Source organism: Podarcis muralis, chromosome 7 (genome assembly GCF_964188315.1).
Source record: "Podarcis muralis chromosome 7, rPodMur119.hap1.1, whole genome shotgun sequence".
NCBI classification, from domain to species: domain Eukaryota; kingdom Metazoa; phylum Chordata; class Lepidosauria; order Squamata; family Lacertidae; genus Podarcis; species Podarcis muralis.
The window spans coordinates 2579671-2605023 of record NC_135661.1 but is presented as its reverse complement, the minus strand read 5'-3'; the positions used below and the strand labels follow the sequence as shown (position 1 = coordinate 2605023).

Below are 25353 nucleotides of genomic sequence, written 5' to 3'. Positions count from 1 at the left end.
ATCTGGTGGGCTGTTTGGATGGGACGTTTCTCAACGAGCCCCTTTCTCCTCCTGACAGAACATCCGGAGTAGCGCCAAGGCAACGTGGACACCAGAGTTGTGCTGCAGAAATACCATCTTCTGCTCTCCGCAGGATCCAGTCTGGACCAGCGCCAGGAACATCAACGCCACCAGGATCGACCAAGAGGAGTGGTGCTGCCCTCACGACCCTCCGTACACAGCGGTAGGAAACCTTTTTGTTGTTGTGTTTCTTGTTGATGTTGTTTTTGATTGTTGATTTTATTGATTTTGAATCTCAGGGTGGTTCACAACACCAAGTATACGAAGCACAAAATAAATAATAAGAATAATCACTGCACAAAATTCATAATAAAAATATCAGAACATAATATAAATTAAATAAAAACATACTAAAAATAGCCACAAGACCAATGTATGCACACTAATAAACAATACAAGAGCCCTGAAACAACACTCCAGCCCACAAATACAAAATCTAAATCAACGTAACACATTTAACAACCATTTAAAACAACCCCACCTTCTTGAAGAAGGCTGATATATTAGATTTAGAAGGTTGGAATACGAGGTTTGGATGGCACGCCTACCTAACATACAACAAAGTGGCAGTGCATAAGGACTTTTAAAATCATATACAGTGGTACCTCGCAAGACGAATGCCTCGCAAGACAAAAAACTCGCTAGACGAAAGGTTTTTCCGTTTTCGAGTTGCCTCGCAAGACGATTTTCCCTATGGGCTTGCTTCGCAAGACGAAAACGTTTCGCGACTTTGTTTCCTTTGTCTAAAAACCGTTAAAACAAAGGGTGCTTAGCTTGAACAGCTGCAGTTGCGACTTGACTTCGAGGAGCAACTGTTAGCACGTGGTTTGGTAGCCTTTTCTCAGACTTTGCTCACTTTTGAAGCTTTTCCAAAACTTACCATTTGGTAAGTTAAACTTTTAAAACTTTTTTGGGGGGTTTTGGATTTTGGGTTGGGGTGTTTGGGATTCAAGGACTTGGTGTTGTGGGGGGGTTTGCGATAATCTGGGAGCTTGTGGGGCTTTTTTTGGAATTTTTATGATTTTCTGTGACCATTGGGCCATGTTGTTTTTTTTCAAAAAAAAATTTCTGAGTTTGAATTTCTGAGTGCTGGCTGGCTGGGGGAACAGTTGGGGAGGTTTCTGCAGGAATCTGGGAGCTTGTGGGGCTTTTTTTTGGAATTTTTATGATTTTCTGTGACCATTGGGCCAGGTTGTTTTTTTTTTGAAAATTTTTCTGAGTTTGAATTTCTGAGTGCTGGCTGGCTGGGGGAACAGTTGGAGAGGTTTCTGCAGGAATCTGGGAGCTTGTGGGGCTTTTTTTGGAATTTTTATGATTTTCTGTGACCATTGGGCCATGTTGTTTTTTTTCAAATTTTTTTTTCTGAGTTTGAATTTCTGAGTGCTGGCTGGCTGGGGGAACAGTTGGGGAGGTTTCTGCAGGAATCTGGGAGCTTGTGGGGCTTTTTTTGGAATTTTTATGATTTTCTGTGACCATTGGGCCAGGTTGTTTTTTTTTTGAAAATTTTTCTGAGTTTGAATTTCTGAGTGCTGGCTGGCTGGGGGAACAGTTGGAGAGGTTTCTGCAGGAATCTGGGAGCTTGTGGGGCTTTTTTTGGAATTTTTATGATTTTCTGTGACCATTGGGCCATGTTGTTTTTTTTCAAATTTTTTTTCTGAGTTTGAATTTCTGAGTGCTGGCTGGCTGGGGGAACGGTTGGGGAGGTTTCTGCAGGAATCTGGGACCATTGGGCCATGTTGTTATTTTTTGAAATTTTTTTTGTCTGGGTGGGGGAACAGTTGGGGAGGGGTTTGCAGCAGTTGGGGAGGGGCAGGGGGAGCAGTTGGGGAGGGGTTTGCAGCAGTTGGGGAGGGGCTGGGGGAGCAGTTGGGGAGGGGTTTGCAATTTCTGTGTGGTGGGTGGGTGGGTGTCTGTGGGAGCAGTTGAGGTTTTTGAAGACATTGGTGATTTTTGAAGCTTTTCCAAAACTTATTTTGCAGCCATTTGAGGTTTCTGAAGACTTCGGTGATTGATTGTTGAAGCTTTTCCAGAACTTCTCTTGCATCCATTTGGCAAGTTAAACTTTTAAAACTTTTTGGGGGGTTTTTGGATTTTGGATTTTGGGTTGGGGTGTTTGGGATTCAAGGCCTTGGTTCTGGGTTTTAATTTCTGTGTGGTGGGTGGCTGGGTGCTTTTGAATTTTTTGGATTTGAAGCACATCACTGATTTCTTTTTCTTTTTCTGAGTTTACGAAGGTAAGAGCTGTGCTGCCATGGGACCCAAGAAGACTGCTGCTGCGGTGGCCGGCGAGAGGAAGAAGGAGAAGGTGACGCTGGAAATGAAGAAGGAGATCATCTGGAAGCACGACGGCGGAATGCGTGTGACGGACATCGCCAGGGAGTACGGGAGGAATCCATCAACCATCGGGACCATCCTGAAGATGAGGGAGAAGATCCTGGCGACTGATGCAGCCAAGGGAGTCACCAGGATCGTGAAGAACCGCCCAGCTGTTCTGGAGGAGGTCGAGAAGTTGCTGCTCATCTGGATAGAAGAGAAGCAGCGTGCAGGGGACACAGTGTCTGAGGCCGTCATTTGTGAGAAGGCCAAGGCCTTGCACGCTGACCTCATCTGGGAACAGCCAGGAACCTCAGGCGAGCCAGAAGTCTTCAAGGCAAGCAGAGGTTGGTTTGAACGGTTCAAGACAAGATCTGGCATCCACAGCGTGGTCAGGCATGGAGAGGCTGCCAGTTCTGATGTTCCTGCGGCTGAAGACTTTGCAGCGGAGTTCCTGGAGGTTGTGAAGACAGAGGGCTACGTTCCACAGCAGGTCTTCAACTGCGACGAGACCGGGCTGTTTTGGAAGAGGATGCCCAAAAGGACTTTCATCACTCAGGAGGAGTCCAAGTTGCCTGGCCACAAGCCCATGAAGGACCGTCTGACCCTGCTCTTCTGTGCCAACGCAAGCGGCGACCTGAAGATCAAGCCCCTGCTGGTGTACCACTCGGAGAACCCACGGGCCTTCAAGAGACACAAGATCGACAAGGAGCGGCTGAGTGTCATGTGGCGATCCAACAGCAAGGCTTCGGTCACACGTGTGCTGTTTGTGGACTGGGTCAATCTTGCTTTTGGCCCTGCTGTCAAGCAGTACCTGCTGGACAACGACCTGCCGCTGAAGGCTTTGCTTCTGATGGACAATGCTCCTGCCCATCCTAAAGGCCTTGAGGTGGACTTGTTGGAGGAGTTCAGCTTCATCAACATCATGTTCCTGCCGCCTAACACCACACCACTGCTGCAGCTGATGGATCAGCAGGTCATCGCCAATTTCAAAAAACTCTACACCAAGGAGCTTTTCAGGCGATGCTTCGAGGTGACTGACTGCACCACCATCACCCTGCGGGAATTCTGGAAGGACCACTTGGACATCGTCACCTGCTTGAAGATGATCACCACGGCCTGGAACGGGATCAGCCAGAGAAATTTGAATTGCGCTTGGCGCAGCCTGTGGCCGGACTGTGTGGCACCAAGTGACTCTGATGCACCAGAGTCAACAGTGGTGCAGGACATTGTTGCCTTGGGGAGGACCATGGGCCTGGAGGTCACGGAGGAGGACGTCTGCGAGCTGGTGGAGGAGCACGACGACGAGCTGACCACCGTGGAGCTGGTCGAACTGCAGGCAGAGGCTGCGCAGGAGCAGGCCTCACTGGAAGAGGAGGAAGCAACTGAGGAACGGCTGTCCTCCGAAAAACTGAGGGACATTTGCCTGAAGTGGAAGGAGGTGCAGACTTTTGCAGAGCAGCACCACCCTGAGAAGCACGTGGCACATGACGTTGGGAACTTTTTTGATACGAGGGTCATGTCGCCTTTCAGGGAGGTGCTGAAAAGGCGGATGAAGCAGCAGACTATGGACAGGTTCTTGAGCAAGAAGCAAAGAGTGGAAGAGGAGCCTTCTTCGAGTGGTCCCCCAGAGTCTTAGAAAATGTACTGTACACTTTGTTGATTTTTAAATGTTTTTCTGTCATGTTTATAAAGTTAATTTATTTTCCCTTCAATTTTTGAACTGCTCTTTACAGTATGTGTGACTTTAAAGAGCAGTTAATAAACTGTTGTTGTACCAAATTTGGCTTTGTTTGGACTTTTTTTGACCATAGGAACGCATTAATTGATTTTCAATGCATTCCTATGGGATTTCGTGATTCGCAAGACGAAAAATTCGCTAGACGACAAAACTTGCGGAACGAATTAATTTCGTCTTGCGGGGCACCACTGTAGTAAGAATTTCATTATACAAGGTCTGGGATAAGTACTACAGACTATTAGAGCCCAAAATACCCTGGTGGGCATCCCCAGTGGAGATGATAACGGTAAAAAAGACAAACATGGGCACAAATTGGGCAACTTACCAACAATTAATAAAGGTAGAACAGGGCCAATTAAAAATCAAATTGTATGAAGAAATTAAACAGTATTGTAACGGCTGGATTCAATATCACCAAATAGTGCATATACTTAATCAGGATAAGAAAATTGGTTTTGGAGAAAAGAAGTCATTCTTACAAAAGGAATTAGTACAAATGAATAAAAAGACCCTATCTAGGATGTATGATCTACTTTTGGAATGGGAACTCAAGGATGAGATGCTAAAGGACGTTATGATAAAGTGGGCGCAGGATTTTGGCCACAACATAATGTTAGCTGTGGAAATTTGACATCAAGTTCACAGCATGTTATACAATAAGGGAGAATCTAATGAAAATGATCTACCGGTGGTACCTAACCCCTGCCCCATGGAATCGCCAAAAATCTATAAGCAAAAAACCAATGTGTGCTGGAGATGTAACACCGAGATAGGAACAATGTACCATATATGGTGGGGTGTAAGGAGATAAAAAGCTTTTGGAACAAAGTTCATGAAGAAATCATTAAGGTTTTTAAAAAAATCATTGAACAAGAAACCAGAAGCGTATGTTGCAAGCATAAAATTTTGATTCTTAAGATTTTAGGCTCTTCTAGCCTTAACAATTTAAGCATTATTAGGATACATGGTTAGACATAAAGCATATAATCTTGATTCTTAAGATTTTAGGCACTTCTAGCCTTAACAATTTAAGCATTATTATCAGTATTTATGGTTATACATAAAAGGTAAAGGTAAAACTCTTCCAGGTGGCCTTGCCACATTCCCCCCTTTCAAGCTTAGAAACAAGTCACCGTTGTTTCTCCAGCTTGACTCTCATGTTGAACCCCGGTATAGACAACTGTGTCTCTCAAGGGGATCTCTTCAGGGGGCATTTCACAAATTAGTCAAGCATACTCATGCTCTTCTTCTGCCGGGGGGGGGGGGGGGCAGGGCTCGGTATATGGCCATGGTGTGGGTTTCAGTGAGATTCTTAATGCTTTGGGCCACCATTCCTCTGACTAGAGATATGCAGCAAGGGGTGATGCAAAGAAGTATTAGGAAGACTAAGCCTCCTACCGCAATGGCAGTCAAAAGGCTCTGTAACCATCCTACTCCTGGGACCCAAGACCACATCCATTCCCAAGGATTCTGACTGGGTTGGTTATCATTTATAAGGGCCTGTAATTTTGGCAACTCGTCCTCAATAGTGTTGTTGAGGTCATGAAACTTCACTCTGCAGTTGCCTTCCGGGACTATTTTACAAAAACCTCCTGATTTGGCAAGGAGATAGTCAAGAGCAAGTCTATTAGCTGCTGCTATCTGGTTCAAATCCTCAATCTCGGACTGCAACTGTGGGAGGATATGTGTAGTGGCATTGATGGCTTTCTCCAACCTGCATGTTAGGGCAAATAGTGCTTCACGATTTTGTTCAGCCACAACTCCCGGATGTATGCCGATGGTGAGGATGCTAACGAAGCCTCCACCAACAGCACCCACAGAGCGGGCCAGGAAAATCTCATCACTGCACTGTTCCCCTTGGACTTCTCTCCTCTTTCTGTTTCTAAGAGAGGGTAGAGGAAGAAAAGCCTCCACAGTCACAGGGAAAGTAAAGGCACCCATTCCCACACACTGATAATTACCAGGGTGGTAATTAGTGGTTAGTCCATTATACAAGAACCAAAGATTGGGGTCCTTGATCAGCCAGCCAGAACAGATGGATCCCTGTCCGGTGAAGTTGACTGTATATTGGGGAAAGTATGGATACAGATCTGAGGATGTGGTGTTGCTTTGGTAAGAGGCGTTGAAGCAACCCCACAACCAAAACTTAGCAGTGCACTGTGTGTAATTTCCCAGCCAACCTTTATGTTGGTGGTGCTGGACATGCGGCCAACCTTTCCAGGTTGCTTCAGGTTAAGAACGGACCTCCAGAATGAATTAAGTACTTAACCCAAGGTACCACTGTAATGGAATTTATATACCCCCCTATACCCCAGGGTCTCAGGGCAGTTCACAGAATAAAATCAAGATATAAAACCATAAAAGACATAATAAAAACAAAAACCCAATAGCCCCCCTCAAAAAGAAAAAAACCACTTAAAAAGGGGATAGGATGTAAATCAGATCAACCAAAGCCTTGGTTAAAAAGGAACGTGATTAGGAGTATGCACGATTCTAGTCCAGGGATCAGCAAACTTTTTCAGAAGGGGGCCAGTCCACTGTCCCTCAGACCTTGTGGGGGGCCTGACTATATTTTGGAAAAAAATACGAACGAATTCCTATGCCCCACAAATAACCCAGAGATGCATTTTAAATAAAAGGGCACATTCAACTCATGTAAAAACACGCTGAGGCCGGATTGAGAAGGCGATTGGGCTGGATCCGGCCCCCGGATCTTAGTTTGCCTACCCATGTTCTAGTCCTTCTTTGATACCCCAAGATTCCAGAGTACTGATTCTAGTCAATAACCCAAGATTCTAGTCCAAACTTTGTCATAAATTCACCCCCAGCGGCAGCTGAAGAAGACAGCTTAAGGACATAAAATGGCCTGGATGAGACCCATCTAGTCCAGCACCCTGTTTCCACAGTGGGAAGCCCCCAGGCAGCTTGACTCCTGTGGTTTCCAGCAACAGGCAATTGCTTCTCCCAAAGAATGCTGGAACTGTAGTTTGCTAAGGGGTGCTGGGGATTGCAGATGGTAAGGGTTATGTATGTACTGAAGTTCTCACCCTGGGCCAGCAGGGGGATACTGTAGATAGTTTTCACTCAGGTCCACATATGGGATTGAGAGTGACATTCAGTGATTGGATAGTTACAGAGAGTGTTTATATTTTATTCTCGGTTTTTTCCCTTGCCAAATATATTTAGAAATACCTTTTAGCCATGTGTTGAAACAACCTGTCTAGCCAATCACCGGAATCAATTGAAACAGAATAACATTCTTGGCAATACAGTTATCTTTATAGTCGACACTACCTAGTAGTGAAAGATCCATTCTGCTCCAAATTTGCAAATTTAATATCTTCCTGAAAAGACCCTGATGTTGGGAAAGATGGAGGGCACAAGGAGAAGGGGACGACAGAGGACGAGATGGTTGGACAGTGTTCTTGAAGCTATGAACATGAGTTTGACCAAGCTGCGGGAGGCAGTGGAAGACAGGAGTGCCTGGCGTGCTCTGGTCCATGGGGTCACAAAGAGTCAGACATGACTAAACAACAACAATATCTTCCCAGGTTTTCAAATAATTATCTTTAAACAAATTTATATTGTTTGCTGTTGCCCATACACCTAAATACTTAACCCATGGCTGTGATGGCAGCCTACATTTAAAGCATGGGCTTCACCCAAAAAATTCTGGGAACAGTAGTTTAAGGGTGCTAGGAATTATAGTTGCATGTGGGGTAAACTTCTGTTTTTGGGATTCTTTTGGGGTAGCTTTTGGGACTTTTTTGTTCAGAGGAAAAGTGAGGAAGAGAGGCCACATTGATAGAAGCTTATAAAACGATGCACAGTTCGGAGGAGGTGGAAAGAGAAGTTTTTCTCCTCCTCTCACAACATCATGGTCATCTAGCGAAGCTGAATGTGGGAAGAGTCAGGGCAGAGATAAAGAAATGCTTTTTCACACAGCTGTGGAACCGTTAAACTATGGAACTCACTGCCACAGGAGGCAGTGACGGCCACCAACTTGGATGGCTTTAAGAGAGGACCAGACAGGTACATGGAGGAGAAAGCTATTGATGACTTAACCACCATTCTGGCAATGCTTTGCTTCCACGGTCAAAGGCAGTCAGTCATGCTTCTCAATGCCGGTCACTAGGAACTAGAGGAAGGAAGTGGTCTTGTGCCCTGGTCTTATTTGTGCGCTTAAGCAAGACAAAGGAGATAGTGTTGGACTTTCGGAGGAAGAGAGAACTAGCCCCGCTGTACATTGGGGAGGGCTGTATGGAGAGAGTCTCTTCCTTTAAATTCCTGGGAGTTTATCTCAGTGAAGACCTTACTTGGAAAATCAATATAACCCAGCTGGTTAAGAAGGCCCAACGGAGACTCCATCTCCTCAGTGCATTGCGAAAGAATGATGTCAATCAACATTTGATTGTCCTTTCATACTGCAACATGGTGTGGTACGTTGGTTTGACATCAACTGATAGGAGGTGCCTACAGAGGGTGGTGAATACAGCACAAGATAAACTGCTTCTGGTGCAACAGGACACCGTGATGGAAACCAGAGTGCATGGAACCGCCGTTTACCTTCCCGCCGGAGCGGTACCTATTTATCTACTTGCGCTGGCGTGCTTTTGAACTGTTGGGTTGGCAAATCCCAAAAGGACCTTAAAAGAGGGGCCAGAGGGAGACTGCACCTGGAAGACAAAGGATTGTGCAAAATTTGGGTTAATACTCAATAATGCAATGTAACAGACATCACGTATTTTGAGGGCGCTGAGACTTTCGGCTTCCGTTCAGGTTGAAAGAAAAAGTTTATAGCCAAGTTAAGGCGGGTGGTGCTGTGGTCTAAACCACTGAGCCTTTTGGGCTTGCCGATCAGGTCGGTGGTTCGAATCCCCACCATGGGGTGAGCTCCCGTTGTTCGGTCTCAGCTCCTGCCAACCTAGCGGTTCGAAAGCACACCCAAAAGTGCAAGTAGATAAATAGGTACCGCTCCAGCGGGAAGGTAAACGGCATTTCCGTGTGCTGCTCTGGTTTCGCCAGAAGCTGCTTAGTCATGCTGGCCACATGACCCGGAAAAACTGCGGACAAAGATCGGCTCCCTCGGCCAGTAAAGCGAGATGAGCATCGCAACCCCAGAGTCGTCTGCAACTGGACTTAACTGTCAGGCATTCTTTACCTTTTTTTACAAAAAAAAGGTAAAAAATGGATTAGAAAAATGTAATTAGATGGGGGGGGGCAGAGTCCAAGGGATCTAAGCGATCACAGAAGTGTAGAAATTGAAAATGATGTGAATGTATAAGAATGTTTAAAAACAAAATAAAACATTTTTTTAAAAAAAGTTTATAGCCCTTATTTTATTTATATTTCATGAAGTTTATATACCCTAAGCCTCAAAACGGATTATTACAGACTAGCACAAAGTGCTTGGAATTTTAAAAAAACAAACAAAAAGAGATGTGTTTATAAACGGATAGCATCATTTGTGAGTTTGGACCAGCCACCCCAAAAATCAGGCAAAGTCGTGCTGAAGTCACGCTTCCATCTGGCATGTTGGTTCAAAAAGGCACCCAAACATTGACGTCAATCCTCAGGAACTCTTGTATTATCTCAAGATGCCGCTGAACCTGTGCCCCCGAACAGGCCTAAGCCATGCAAAAGTGATTCTTCTGTCCACCATCTTGTTGCAAAATGGCGCCCGGCGCCCATGTGTTTCTGCCCCACAAGTCCCAATGGACACCAGCCATGGGTGATTGGGGGGGAGGGGCCACGTTACCATAACTCCCTGCATTCACCATGCTGTGCCCCCAGCCACACTGCTACAACGTGAGTCCCTAGTAAGTCCCAAGCTCTTCCTCTGGTTCTTTTTTAAAAGGCAAGTCAACGTAGGCATCAACTACATTTTATTTCATTTCGATTTCACTTCTCTCCTTCCCTTTACAAGCATTTTAAATACCTACTTCCCCCTCCCCTGCAAGAGAAAACGAGAAGACGCAGGAAGAAGACCACGATCCTGCGACTATATAATAAAATAAAATAAAAACAAAATAAATAGCCGGCCACACACTGCGGCTCCCCAGAGGAGGGCAGTTGCGTCGCAGACGGCTGTGCTCATCCTGGTTTTCTGCAACTCCCGTTCTGAACTAGAGGCTTGTGAAGCCATCAGTCCCATTGATCAGAGGGTGCGCACTGAAGCAGCAGCTGAAAGCTTTCTTTTTTAGAGTGCAACCCAGAAACATGGGGGGTGGGCCAGACAGAGATTTGGGGTTGGGGTGGGGATAAGGATTTCTAGCTGCCATTAGTATAAGGGGAAAAGGGATTGTAATAACCCAAGAAGGGCTCGAAAACATCCTCAGAGTCTTTTGGATCAGAAGGGAGATGTGCCTGTCTTAACCGGCCTCCCGCTTTGAAGGCAATGGGGGGAAATTCAGCCAATGGCGCCCCCTAGAGGAGTGTCTGGGCCACTGTGGTTCCAACCTCGCATCCCTAAGGTTTTTGACTATGCTGCCAGCCAAATCTGGGAGGCTGCGTGCCTTTTCTCAACTTTCAAGGTTCCGCCGGACAGTTCAAGAGCGTGTGCACGTCTTCCAAGACCTGCCAGAGGCAGCTGTCCAGGGGGAAGTCGTTGTCCACCAAGTTGACCAGGTAATAGTTGTCGTGCATGTACTGGAGGATCATGCGAGAGGGGGACTCCTCTTCGTACAGCTTGGCCCACTGCTCAATCCACAGGGCAAAGGCCTCATCCTGTCCGAGGGGGGCAGAGAGAGAGAAGCAGGTCACACTTAAAAACAATTTGAGGTGGGGCTGGGAGTGCAGGAGGAACTATGGGAAACGAATTATTATTATTATTATTATTTATTGAATTTATATACCGCCCTATACCCGGGGGTCTCAGGGTGGTCCACAGAATAAAATCAAGATGTAAAATCACTAAATACATAATAAAAAAACAAAAACATTTTAAAAGGGCCTAGGATGCAAATCGGATCAACCAAGGGCCTGCACTAAAAAGGAACGTTTCTGCTTGGCACCTAAAGGTGGATAATTATAGCAAAGTGGGTAAAAATAGAAACAAACCAAAAAAGTTGGGGGAAGTCTTTGAGAATTTGAGATGTATGTAATGAACAAAAATGAAAAATTAATAATTTTTTTTTTTAAAATGAAGGCCCCAGGCGAACTTGCCTGGGGAGAGCATTCCATGGATGGGGAGCCACTGCAGTAAAGGCCCCGTTCTCGTGTTGCGACCCTCCAGACCTCTCAAGGAGGAGGCACACGAAGGAGGGTCTCGGAGGATGATCTCAGGGAATGAGCGTCTGGAAGAGGCTGCATTATGCAGACTCAGACTTATCGGCGCAACTCGCTCAGTGTTGCCTGCTATGGCCAGCAGTGGCTCTCCAGGGTTTCAGGCTGGGTTCTCCCCCAGTTCTACCCGGAGATGCCAGAGACTGAACTCGGGGCATTCTGCGTGCAAAGCAGATCCCCTTGCGCTGAGCTACAGGCAGAAGAAGCTGCCTTAGACAGAGTGCCAGACTATTTGGTCTGTCACGCTCAGCACTGCCTCTACTAACTGGCAGCAGCTCTCCAGTGTTGCATAAACAGGGACATTTGCCAGCTCTACCTGGAGGTGCTGAGAAATGAACCTGAGCCCCTCCTGCATCCAAAGCATATGCTCTACCCCTGAGCTATGGCCCTTAGCATTCAGAAAAGGCCCCTGTTTAGCCAATGTGACTAGATGTGACCATATGAACCTACCCTGACCCTGAGATCATCTTCTGAGGCTCTCCTTTGTGCGCTTCCGCCTTGAGAGGTCCAGAGGGTGGCAACACGAGAACGGGGCCTTCTCTGCAGTGGCTCCCCGTCTGTTGAATGCTCTCCCCAGGGAAGTTCGCCTGGCGCCTTCATTACACACCTTCCAGTGCCAGGCAAAAATGTTCCTTTTTAACCAGGGCTTTGGCTGATCTGTTTAATATCCTATACTAAGGTTACCAGATTTTTTTCAATGAATCTGGGGACACTTTTCAATTTCAATAGGAATGATACGATTTTGTCAGGGGACTGATTTGTAAATCTGGGGACTGTCCACAGGAAAACGGGGACGTCTGGTAACCTTATCCTATACCCTTTTAAAATGTGGCTCTTTTCTGAGTAGGGTATTATTGGGTTGTTGTTTTTATTCTGATTATATTTGTCTGTGAACCACCCTGAGACCTCCAGGTATAGGGCGGTATATAAACTCAATCAATCAATCATCATTATCAGGGGTCAGCAAACTTTTCCAGCAGGGGGCCGGTCTACTGTCCCTGAAACTTTTGGGGGGGCTGGACTATATTTTTTTTGGGGGGGGAATGAACGAATTCCTATGCCCCACAAATAACCTAGATGCATTTTAAAGAAAAGGACACATTCTACTCATGTAAAAACACACTGATTCCTGGACCATCCATGGGCCGGATTTAGAAGGCAATTGGGCCAGATCCGGCCCCCGGGCCTTAGTTTGCCTATCCTCCACCACCATCATCACTGCTCTGATCCAGCGGGTTCTTATGTTCTTATGACTTGATACAGACCTATGAGTTCACTGAACCTGTGAGGCAAAAGTGGAGGTTCTACCCCCAAGTTGTTATTAGAGGAGCAGAGGTACCCCGGTACCACAAGTTCTAGGGAATAGTAATTGGCACCTTGTACTTCTATTCACATACATTTTCCACGGAAATGTACCAAAGCCCCAGATCTGTACCAACAGGCTAAGAGTTTCCTGGGTGTTTGGGGCAGGGCAGGGAAGAATAACCCTCTTACCTTCCAGTACATGAAGCTAACCGGGTCTACAACCGTCGGCTGAATGATCTCTCTGCCGGGGAAGATGCCCCACGTTACAGCATTGGGTTGCATTTCATGCGCGTTGGTGATGTTCTCACCCTACCGACGGGAAACAGGAGGTTGTTTAGAAGGAAGAGAGGGAAACAGCTGCATCACGGTTTTGTATACACCTGTTAACTTGCTGCCAGGCCTGTACAGATCTCAAGACACGGGTGGCGCTGTGGTCTAAACCATTGAGGCTCTTGGGCTTGCCGATCAGAAGGTCAGCGGTTCGAATCCCCGCCACGGGGTGAGCTCCCGTTGCTCGGGCCCAGCTCCTGCCAACCTAGCAGTTCGAAAGCACCCCAGTGCAAGTAGATAAATAGGTACTGCTGCGGCGGGAAGGTAAACGGCGTTTCTGTGCGCTCTGGTTTCCGTCACGGTGTCCCGTTGCGCCAGTAGCGGTTTAGTCCTGCAGGCCACATGACCCGGAAAGCTGTCTGCGGACAAATACCGGCTCCCTCGGCCTGAAAGCGAGATGAGCTCCGCAACCCCATAGTCGCCTTTGACTGGACTTAACCATCCACAGGTCCTTTACCTTTTTTCTTTTTCTTTTTTACAGATCTCAGGCCCAACTGAAGAGGCCTCGGTCCAGTATACCTGAAGGAGCACCTCCACCTCCATTGTTCTGCCTGGACACTGAGGTCCAGCGCCAAGGGCCTTCTGGCGGTTCCCTTGCAATGAGAAGCCAAGTTACAGGGAACCAGGCAGAGGGCCTTCTCGGTAGTGGCGCCTGCCCTGTGAAACGCCCTCCCGCCAGATGTCAAAGAGAAAAAAAACTACCAAACTTTTAGAAGACATCTGAAGGCAGCCCTGTTTAGGGAAGCTTTTAATGTTTAATAGGTTATTGTATTTTAGTGTTCTGTTGGAAGCCGCCCGGAGTGGCTGGGGAAACCCAGCCAGATGGGTGGCGTATAAATAATAAATTATTATTATTATTATTATTATTATTATTATTATTATTATTATTCCTCCCTGCATCCAGAAAACTCCTCCAGGGAACGATATGTTCAGCTGATCAGATTCTCTGGCTAAACAGGAGGCATTGAAACTGGGCCACAAGGAGGAGCCATGAACCCAATGCCAATTGTCCTAGCAGAGGCTGAACAGTTCTCAAAATATTCTCCAGAGATCACAAGCAGAGGGTTTGCTCCCCACATACGCTCTCAGTCCAAGCATCCCAAGTTTCCACGGAAACGTTTTCACTGCCAGCCTACCAGAGGAAGGACCAGGGTCGGATTAAACCCAGTGGAGGCTCCTAGGCAGTCAGAATCTCGCAGGCCCCCTCACAAATTATTTCCCAATTTTCTTTCAAGATCAAATCAATATTATTTTGTTGTTTTTTTGTTTTTTCCATAATTTTTTATTAATTTTCCAACATAAATTAAAAACAATACAAAACACAATACATAGACAAACAAACATATAAACACGTATAATTTCAAAACCTCTTTTTCATAAATCTTACTTCCCCGACTTCCCCATGCCTCCCCTTTCTGCATCCCTATTTTAAAATTTCTTCAGCAACCCCTCACTTCAATTAACTGATTACTCATTTTCTTTATTCCCCCCCCCTTCTTCTCTTACTTAATCATTTACAGCTGTACTTCTATATTGTTTCTTTACTCATGGCATTTTAGCACTCATTAATTTTACAACAGTTCTTAAGATATACTTTAAATTTCTTCCAATCTTCTTCCGCCGTCTCTTTTCCTTGATCACGGATTCTGCCAGTCATCTCCGCCAGTCCCATATAATCAATCACCTTCGTCTGCCATTCTTCCAGCGTGGGTAGTTCTTGTGTCTTCCAATACTTTGCTAAAAGAACCCTTGCTGCTGTGGTAGCATACATAAAAAACATCCTGTCCTTCCTTGACACCAATTGGCCAACCATGCCAATCAATATTATTTTGATCCGTTGTTGAGGGGCCCCTAGGCTCGTAGGCCAGTGCCCACTCTGTCTGTTTGGTAATCTGGCACTGAGGAAGGACGCACCTTGACATTGACAATGTGGTAATTCACTCGCTGGCCGTAGTTCTTCAACACTGTTTGGAGGGCTCTGACGTTCTCGCTGGAGGTGAAGAACTCCAGGTAAGCCTGGAAGGAGTCGAGAGAGGAGATGTTGACACCAAAGAATCCCAGCAATGGCACAATTTAAATGTTTAAATTAACTTGGGGGGGGGGGGAGCAGAGGTTTTTCTATTAGGAATTGTAGGTGCCGATATTCCAAGGGAGCAGAAAATACTTTTTATGTATGTGACGACAGCCACCCGGTTGATACTGGCCCAGAGATGGAAAGAAGACAAAGTCCCTAATAGGGAACCCAGAACAATGGTGCGCAAGGCTGCTCCAGAGAAGCGGACACGGAGCAATGGATCCAAACTACAAGAAAGAAGATTCCACCTAAACATTAGGAAGAACTTCCTGACAGTAAGAGCTGTTCGACAGTGGAATTTGCTGCCAAGGAGTGTGGTGGAGTCTCCTTCTTTGGAGGTCTTTAAGCAGAGGCTTGACAACCATATGTCAGGAGTGCTCTGATGGTGTTTCCTGCTTGGCAGGGGGTTGGACTCGATGGCCCTTGTGGTCTCTTCCAACTCTATGATTCTATGATTCTAAGGCCTTATATAGACATTTTAAATTCCCTGCCCTGTCACTCAAGACTACCCGTCCATACATCATACCTACATCACAGAAAAGGCGGTCTACAATTTAAATGTTGGACTACAGAAATTTAAAATTCAGTACCAAATTATCTAAGGTTGTTCACCAAAGCCAGACTAAACGTCTTTCCTTCTGCAGTGTTGGATGGCAGGTTGAGAGGAGTTCCCTACCAGGACAGACTTTGCTCATGTGCTCAAGACATCGATTCTATAAAACATATTTTGCTGCGAAACATGAGCAAGCCAAGGCTGAACTGATATTACCCTTGCTGGTACCTTTCCTGGGAAAATCAGAGGCTCATTATGTCAGGTTCCTATTGGAAGACCGGACAAACGCTAGAACATTAGCAGTGGCAAAGTTTTTATCGGTGGTTGCAAGAACCAATGATCCCTGTCTTTAAGTCTGAACAAAATGCTTGTTTAACCTGGAGGTAGGCTGTCTGAATTGTGCATTGCTTTGTAACAATTTGTTGGGTCTCTGGACCGTAATAAAGGGGAAAAAGATCAATGCTAAAAGCAGTTCAAAACAATTTACAGTCACAGCGATCTGCTGTGACCTGAAAAACGTGTCTCTTGGATCATAGAATCATAGAGTTGTAAGGGACCCGAGGGTCATCTAGTCCAACCCCCTGCAATGCAGGAATCTCAGCTCAAGCATCCATGGCAGATGCCCATCCAACTCCTTTCCTGCAACTTGAAGCAACTGGTTTGAATCCTACCTTCCAGAGCAGGAGGAAACAAGCTTGCTCCATCCTCCATGTGACAGCCATCTTTGAAGATGGCTACCATATCTCCTCTCAGTCTCCTCTTTTGCAGGCTAAACATCCCCAGCTCCTTCAACCGTTCCTCACAAGGCTTAGCTTCTAGATCATCCTAGTTGCCCTCCTCTGCACACGCGAAGCCAAAGTGGTTGTGTCTTCAGCCTGTGATGGGAGCAATACAATGAAGGTGCATGATCCAGGGGGCACGACTCTAAATCCGGCCCTACTTACCTGCCAGTTGGGCCTCACTTGCATCTTCCTGCTTGGCCTCTGTTCGACATCTGCGGACGGCACTTCCTCAGAGACATCTGCGGCGGCCTCCTCAAATCCCACCTGCAACATCAGGAAGGAACCCTGTCAGGACAGAGCAACAGGGCAAGGAGGGAGAGGCCTGGGCGGAAAACCCAGAGCCTCCCTCAAACCCCACCCTGAAGCCATCACCCAGCCATACCCTCCAACGTTCCTTAGATGAAAAGAGGGGCATTTGTCACTCCCCACTCAACTGACCCTCCTCATCCCCAACCCCCATTTTTGTTCCCCAACCCATCCCAGCAGAGCATTCCCACCACGACCACACCAAGGGGATGCAGCACAAACGCCCTCCTGAGAAAAACCCTTCACCCCGGCTTTCTTTTTTGGTCAATTGACAAAAAGAGAAGCACACGCCAATGAATACATTTTAGAAAGGGGCAAGATTGGATGCAGACGCACAAATCACTTTTTTCAAATACAGCAGTTTTTGAAACGTAATCCGTTCCTGAAGACCGTTCGACTTCCAAAACGTTCGACAGCCGAGGCGCAATGGGCGTGAAATCCCTTGAAAAAATGGAGAAATGTGACTCGGAAGCCGTTTGACTTTGAAACGAAAAGAATTGCTTCCGAGTTTTCGGCGTTCGGGTTCCGAATCGTTCAGCATCCGATACGCTCGAAAACTGAGGTTTCACTGTCCAAAAATCAAGATTCCTTGTGCTCTGCTCCACTCCCCCTTTCTTCTTTCCCAGCTAAATATTTCTTTCTTTCTTTCTTCTTGTCCTCTGCCTCCCCCTCAGAGCTGGCGCGTCAAACAGGGCCTTAATGGTGGTGGCCTCTCCTCCCCACCCGCTATCTAGCAGCCACTAGCAGCTGCCCAAGGGAGGAAGCTGGTAGCAGCGGCCGTGGAGAGGCCATGGAGAGGCAACAGGATGCCCTCTCACAGCCGCCGCAGCCGCCATGGCTTGGGACAAGGGCCAGCTCATACTATTCCCCGATCTCGGCACTGGCAGCGGAATTAGGGACAGTCCAGGATCAAATCAGAAGCTGGGATGGCTTTCATAATTCCAGAACTGTCATTGGAGACAAGGGACACTTGGGGAGTATGCCTAGAAGAGCACAGGAATCATAGAGTTGGAAGGGATCCTGAGGGTCATCTAGTCCAACCCCTTGCAACGCAGGTATCTTTTGCCCCCAAACGGGACTTGAACCCGCAACCCTGAGATTAAGTGTTTCCCTGAGTGAGCTAGGGGCATAGAATTGGACTTGCCCTCCTTAATCAGCATGAAACGGACAGGCTTCGCTCTCTTGGTTAACAACCCAGGGAGTGGCAGGATCAGCCCCACAGGAGCCCCCCAGCAACACAGCCCCAAGGCGCATGTGAGCTCCTGCCCCTCAGCTTCCCCTTGCGCCTGGAGGTCTTCCTCGGCCAGGGCCACTGCCTGGGAGCAGCTCTCAGGCCCGGCCTCCCTGACCCAGCCCTGGACCTCGGGCGGCAGGATAGCCAGGAACTGCTCCAGGACCAGCAGTTCCAGAATCTGCTCCTTGGTGTGCCGGTCCACTTTTAACCACCCACGGCAGAGCTCCTGGAGGCGGCCATAGGCCTCGCCCCTCGGCCTCCTGGTAGCAGAAGCGGCGGAAGTGCTGCTGCTGCCGCTGCTTCTCCTGGGCGGTGGTGTCCCCGCGCAAGATGGCCGCCTTCACTTTCCCATCATCCTCTCTGTCGCTGGCCTCCAGGCTGCCAAAGGCCCACTCGGCCCCTCCTCGGAGGGCTGGCAGCAGCCTGGCCGCCCACTCTCCCTTGGGCCACTGGCAGGCCTCGGCCACCCGCTCAAAGGAGGCCAGAAAGCCCTTGGCATCGTCCCATGGGATGCTTCTGGCAAACCAGAGCAGCGCACGGAAACGCCGTTTACCTTCCCGCCGGAACGGTACCTTTTTATCTACTTGCACTTTGTCATGCTTTCGATCTGCTAGGTTGGCAGGAGCAGGGACCGAGCAACGGGAGCTCAGCCCATAATGAGGATTTGAACCGCCGACCTTCTGATCGGCAAGTCCTAGGCTCTGTGGTTTAACCCACAGCGCCACCCGCGTCCCTCCGGAGACCTGTTGTCTTGGGCTAAAAAAACATTGGTTCCAGTCTTGCCCTCCAAAACAGGAGAGAACAAGTTTGTTCCATCTTTCACATGACCACTATGGGCAGCTTACAGAATAACTAAAAATATAATAAAAAACAAAACAAAAACAAACATCAAGCTTTAAAAACCTCCCTACACAGGCCTGCCTTCAGGTGTCTTCTAAAAGTTGTGTAATTCTTTTATCTCCTTGACAGCTGAAGGAAGGCCATTCCACAGCGAGGGCGCCACTACCGAGAAGGCCCTCTGCTTGGTTTTTGAAATTTATTTTTCAAAATTTGAAATTGGCTATCTTGCCTCTTCTTGGCCTCCTCTTTTCAAGGTTAAACCTAGCCAGCTCCTTCAACCGTTCCTCATAAGGTTTAGACCTTTGATCATGTTGGTTGTCATCCCTCGGGGGTGAAGATAAAATTAGGATAGAGGATCTTGTGGATTTCCACACACACACACACACACTTCTTTTTCGTCTTCTCTTCTTTTTCTACTTCTTTATTTCCTTCTTTTCCTTATTCTTGCTTCTTCCCTAGGTCTTTGGATTAGTTTGGCTTTCATTGAGTTTTATGCTGAAAACCCTTAATAGAAACCGATATGAAAAAATGAAGACACAAAAAATATATATTTACAAATAAAGCTGTATTCAATGTATGAAAGGATATATGATTTTTGACATGACTGAGAATCGCATAGCCAGGGACGGAGAACTTTAAAGCGTTAAGATCAGAAGGAGGAAAATATGAAAGCAACGAGAAGAGGCAGGAAGAAAATTTGGAGATATGCTTCAGAGGTCCAGACTATAGGGAGCCTGTAAAAATTAATAACTACAATTTGGTTGTTTTGTGTTTAGTTTATTATTTTTAATTGGATTATGATTCGGGTATCTTGATTGGCTATTTTTATTGGAAAATCAATAACAATGATTAAAAAGAAAAGAAAAAATGAAGACACAATTTCATACCGGCGGTGGCTAGACAGGGGAGGAAGGCTAATTGTGTTGGATCTGGAATTATCATATTTATTTATTCTTTTGTTCCCCGCCCATCTGGCTGACCACTTCTCGGTCCCTGCTCCTGCCAACCTAGTAGTTCAAAAGCACATCAAAGTGCAAGCAGAGAAATAGGTACCGCTCCGGCAGGAAGGTAAACGGCGTTTCTGTGCGCTGCTCTGGTTCGCCAGAAGCAGCTTAGTCCTGCTGGCCACATGACCCAGAAGCTGTACGCCGGCTCCCTTGGCCAATAAAGCGAGATGAGCGCCGCAACCCCAGAGTCGGTCACGACTGGACCTAATGGTCAGGGGTCCCTTTACCTTTAAGGCAGCTTCCAACAAAGAGAGAAATTGTAAAAGGACTAAGTGTGGGGTGATTCATATTTCTGCTAACAACACTGCTCTCCCCATGCGGTCCCCACCCTCCCAAAAGGGTACCGTAGAGTTGGGAAGAGTTTCAGGAAACACCAGCCAAAGTCGGAACGTCTCCCACATGCGGAGAGGTTTCAACATTTGGGGATTTTTTTGGTTTAGAGGGAAATGTGAGAAAGAGGCAACGAGGCAGAACTTTATAAAATTATGCGCGGTCCATCTTATGGGCTGCTTGTCGCATTTATTTTATTTTTAGGAGGGAAAACTAATGCGTGGCACGGAAAAGGAAACGCAGGCCGTGGGGAACACTGATAACGTGCTTCTCGCGCTCCCATAATGCCAGACATCCAATGAAGCCGAACGTTGGACCAAAGAAAAGTATTTCACAGTTAAACTGTGGAACTCACTGCCACAAGAAGCACCAACAGCCACGGATTTTAAAAAAGACAAATTCATGGAGGAGAGGGTTATCGAGTGATGATGAGGATGATAATTTTTTTTATTTGTACCCCACCCATCTGTCTGAAGGCAGTATTTACCGTATTTTCGCTCCATAAGACGCACCTAGTTTTTAGAGGAGGAAAACGGGGGGGGGGGGGATTCTGAACGAAACAGTGGATGTGTGATTTTTGTGGTTCATGCTGTGGCCACAGACGTGATTTGACAGTGAGTTTGGAGTAGCCCAATGCAAAAATCCTTCCTGGAGTTGCATGCTCCCCCATTGCTCTACCTGGACACTTAGGTCCTTTTGGTGGTTACCTCACTGCGAGGGATGTAACGGGCGCCACGTTTGCAATATGCAACTGGGAGAAAGCACCTTTGCGTGCCCGCATTGCAGTTTGCTCTGTGCGTTGCAGAGCACGGCGCTGCATGGACTGCAATTGCATTGCATTGCGTGAGAGATTTGCAGTTGCATTGCACGAAGGGTGTGTGCATTGCATGGAGGGTGTGTGTGCATTGCACGGAGTGTGTAGTTGCATTGCACAAAGTGTGTTGTTGTATTGCACAAAGTGTGTTGTTGTATTGCACAAAGTGTGTTGTTGCATTGTACGAAGTGGGTTGCTGCATTGCACGAAGTGGGTTGTTGCATTGTACGGAAGGTGTGGTTGCATTGCACGGAGTGTGTAGTTGCATTGCACGGAGGGTGTGTGCATTGCACGGAGGGTGAGGGCATTGCATGGAGGGTGTAGTTGCATTGCACAGAGTGTGTTTTTTGCATTGCACAGAGTGTGTGTGCATTGCACGGAGTATGTAGTTGCATTGCATGGAGTGTGTTTTGCATTGCACGGAGTGTGTAGTTGCCTTGAACGGAGTGTGTAGTTGCATTGCATGGAGGGTTTGTGCGTGCATTGCACGGAGTGTGTAGTTGCATTGCACAGAGCGTGTTTTTTGCATTGCACGGAGTGTGTAGTTGCATTGCATGGAGAGTGTGTGCACTGCACGGAGTGTGTTTTTTGCATTGCAGAGTGTGTGTCTGAAAAGAAAGCTGGCTCGGCGGCAGCTTTGTCGGGACTTCTTTAGGGGTTCTGGCCAGCGTCGGCCCTGTAAATTTACATATCATGATGGCAGCACAAGATGCCCCCTGCCCAAGCGGGGGCTGGAAGCTGGCAAGCAATAGCTCAATACCTTTTGCCCATATTCCCATTTTATTTAGGGATCCAGTTGGATATCGTTGCTAAAACATACCACTTGCCTATGGAGAAGCTGTCTGCCTTGAAGGAAGTTATTTTTTAATACTTCCTCTGTAGCAAGTGATGCTTCATCAGATCCGATCTTGCTGGGTCACTTAATTAATCTTCCCACTAGGCCTGCGGCCTGAGGTCCCCTTACCTTTGTGTACGCCTACCAAGTATGGAGAATTGCTTGGGCCAAGTTACAGCTACAGATCAACTTTTCAAGCTAAAGGACGAGGGGACGAGCCACAGCCCAGTGGCAGAACACCTGCCTGGCATGCAGAAGGCCTCGGGGACCAGGTTGAACCCTCCGCATTTCCAGGTCTGCCTGGGAGAGAGTCTGGTCTGAAACGTCAGAGAGCTGCTACCAGTCCGTATGGATGAGACCGAGCTGGACAGAGCAATGGCTTGACTAAGCAGAACACAGTTTCCTATGTTCCTGTGTCTAAAGAGAAGGGTTGAAAGGACCTGTTGATGGCATTTTACCATTGCACTGTGGAGAGTGTATTATGGTCTCTGTGTGTGGTTTGGGAGCTGCACGGTCAGGCGAAAAACAATGCTGTCCAGGGTTGTAAAGACTGCGGAGAGAAGAATTGGGTGCACCTTGGATCAATTCTATTCTTCCAGGTGCCATAAGAAAGCGGCAGAGATAGTGCAGGATAGTGCGCTACCCGGAAATGATCTCTTTCAGCTTCTGCCTTCTGGAAGAAGGTACAGGGTTATAAAGACTAGGACTAGCCGCCTGAACACTTCCAAGTTTTCGGCGTTTGAGAACCAAGGTACCACTCTATATGACTTCATGTTAAAAGACAACTAACTTCCTGTGTTCCTATCCCTGCTGAGCGATGTATACCATTTCCTGAAACCGGACCCTGAACAGCAGCCTATAAACATGTCAAACAAATCTACCTTCCTAATTTGCCATAGCACACGACTTGGAATCGCACAACTGTGGAGTGGAAGGGACCCCAGGGGTCATCCAGCCTGACCCCTGGAAGTGCCTAAAGCTTTGCCACGAAAGGCAGTGTGGTTCTTCCTTTCACACAAAAATTGATCTTATTCAAGAGGACAGAACTGCTTGGACTGAGAGATGGAAGGGAAGGAGAGAAGAGCATAATGTCCCCAGCCATGTTACCTTTTGGAAGACGTAGCCTCCGTCGGGACCCCAGCCCACAATCGGGTCGGTGGAGGGCTTGCCGTTGATGTTCGGCTGGGAATTGATGGTCAGGATCCCTCTCCTGTTCACCTTGGCCAGCTCTTCTTTCATAAGGTTGGTCTCGGGCGCCAGAGGTTCATCGTTCCAAGGCAGGCAGGTCACCTATGGGGGGGGGGGAGAGAGAAAAAAACTATCAATATTTTGGAAAGGGGAGAGGGCAGGTTGGGTGTGCAGACAAATGCACAGCTTTCTCCCATGTTTCCAAATCCCCTTAAATTTTAAAATTCCTTCCCCCTGTTATACCTCAAGCAGACACACACATGTGTTAACCACAACAATAATTTATTTGTACAGTGATACCTCAGGTTAAGTACTTAATTTGTTCTGGAGGTCCGTTCTTAACCTGAAACTGTTCTTAACCTGAGGTACCACTTTAGCTAATGGGGACTCCCGCTGCCTCCGTGCGATTTCTGTTCTCATCCTGAAGCAAACTTCTTAACCTGAGGTACTATTTCTGGGTTAGCGGAGTCTGTAACCTGAAGCGTCCGTAACCTGAAGCGTCTGTAACCCGAGGTACCACTGTACTCTGCCCATCTGACTGTGTTGCCCCAGCCACTCTGAGCAGCTTCCAACATATATTAAAAGCATTATTATTATTTATTGACTTTATATACCGCCCTATACCCAGGGGTCTCAGGGCGATTCACAGAAAAAAATCAAGATATAAAACCACAAAATTAAAAATAAAAACAACCACCCAATAGTCCTCCCCTCCAAAAAACAAAAACCCCACACCTTTTAAAAGGGCATAGGATGTAAATCAAATCAACCAAAGGCTTGGTTTAAAAGGAACTTTTTTGCCTGGCACCTAAAGGTGTGTAATGAAGGCGCCAGGCAAACTTCCCTGGGGAGAGCATTCCATAGACGGGGAGCCACTGCAGAGAAGGCCCTGTTCTCGTGTTGCCACCCTCTGGACCTCTCGAGGAGGAGGCACACAAAAGAGGACAAAATAAAACATTAAAAAGCTTCTCCATACGGGGCTGCCTTCAGGTGTCTAGTTACTCATCTCCTTGACATTTTCAAAGTTCCTTCAAGCACCTTTTACTGTGGGGCTGCAGTTCAGCAGTAGAGAAGGGCCTGCTCAGCATCCATAAGGGCCCTGGGTTCAATTCCTGGCATCTCCAGGTAGGGCTGGGACTAGGAGAGCCATTGCTGCCAGTCAGTGTAGGCAATACTGAGCTAGATGGGACCAAAGTTCAGACTTGGTATAAAGCAGTTGGTTCCTACAATTCACAGCCGAGGAGCAGAAAGCAATGCCTGAAACAAGACCATCCAAGTGTCCCTATTTTCCAGGGGCATTTATGGATCTACAGAAGCCGCCCTGGTTTCTGTTTGATTCCAGAATGTCCCCCTTTTAGAGAGTCCCTATTTTCATCAGAAGAAGGCTGATTACTGAAGAACTGATGCTTCTGAATTCTGGTGCTGGAGGAGACTCTTGAGAGTCCCATGGACTGCAAGAAGCTCAAACGCATCCATTCTGAAGGAAATCAGCCCTGAGTGCTCACTGGAAGGACAGATCGTGAAGCTGAGACTCCAAGACTTTGGCCACCTCATGAGAAGAGAAGACTTCCTGGAAAAGACCCTGATGTTGGGAAAGATGGAGGGCACAAGGAGAAGGGGATGACAGAGGACAAGATGATTGGGACAGTGTTCTCAAAGCTACCAGCATGAGTTGACCAAACTGCAGGAGGCAGTGGAGGACAGGAGTGCCTGGCGTGCTCTGGTCCATGGGGTCACGAAGAGTCAGACACGACTAAACAACAAAATTTTCATCAGAGAAATGTTGGAGGGTATGGAGTTATGCGACCCTCTCCCCCAAGCCAAGGAGATAAGTAACTACGCGACCTTTGGAAGACATCCGAAGGCAGCCCTGTAGAGGGAAGTTTTTAAAATATTTTATCAGTTCAAGTTTAAAACTGATGGAATATGCACAGCTTGCGGACCTAACGTATTGAATAAGAGAACAAGAAAAACACACATTTAAAGAAGATTGGAAAATGTTTATTGAATATATGGGGGCGGTGGGATTGTGTACACTTGAAAACGTTGACAGCATTAAAATAAATTCAACAGTGTAAATAAGTTTTGAGGGATGTAATACAGTGGTACCTCAGGTTACAGACGCTTCAGGTTACATACACTTCAGGTTACAGACTCCGCTAACCCAGAAATAGTACCTCGGGTTAAGAACTTTGCTTCAGGATGAGAACAGAAATTGTGCAGCAGTGGCGCGGCAGCAGCAGGAGGCCCCATTAGCTAAATTGGTGCTTCAGGTTGAGAACAGTTTCAGGTTAAGAACGGACCTCCAGAAAAAATTAAGTACTTAACCCGAGGTACCACTGTTAAAGCCATGGTTT

At 47.0% G+C, this 25353-nt stretch overlaps 1 protein-coding gene and 1 long non-coding RNA gene across 2 annotated transcripts in view; one reads left to right on the top strand and one right to left on the bottom strand.

Annotated features, from left to right (window-relative positions):
* Positions 1–9982: 9982 nt before the first annotated feature.
* LOC144328333 (methylenetetrahydrofolate reductase (NADPH)-like) lies at positions 9983–23047 on the bottom strand. Its single transcript, XM_077931016.1, has 5 exons — positions 22916–23047; positions 16605–16706; positions 14948–15049; positions 12893–13012; positions 9983–10840 (listed from the first exon to the last, which is right to left on the bottom strand). The coding sequence occupies exons 1-5, from the start codon at positions 23045–23047 to the stop codon at positions 10643–10645; spliced, it is 654 nt and encodes a 217-aa protein (XP_077787142.1). The 3' UTR covers positions 9983–10642.
* LOC144328337 (uncharacterized) overlaps positions 22943–25353 on the top strand; it is a 5262-nt gene continuing 2851 nt past the window's right edge. The window contains exon 1 of the long non-coding RNA XR_013393518.1: positions 22943–23050. This is a non-coding gene — a long non-coding RNA (uncharacterized LOC144328337). The remainder of the gene's footprint in view (positions 23051–25353) is intronic.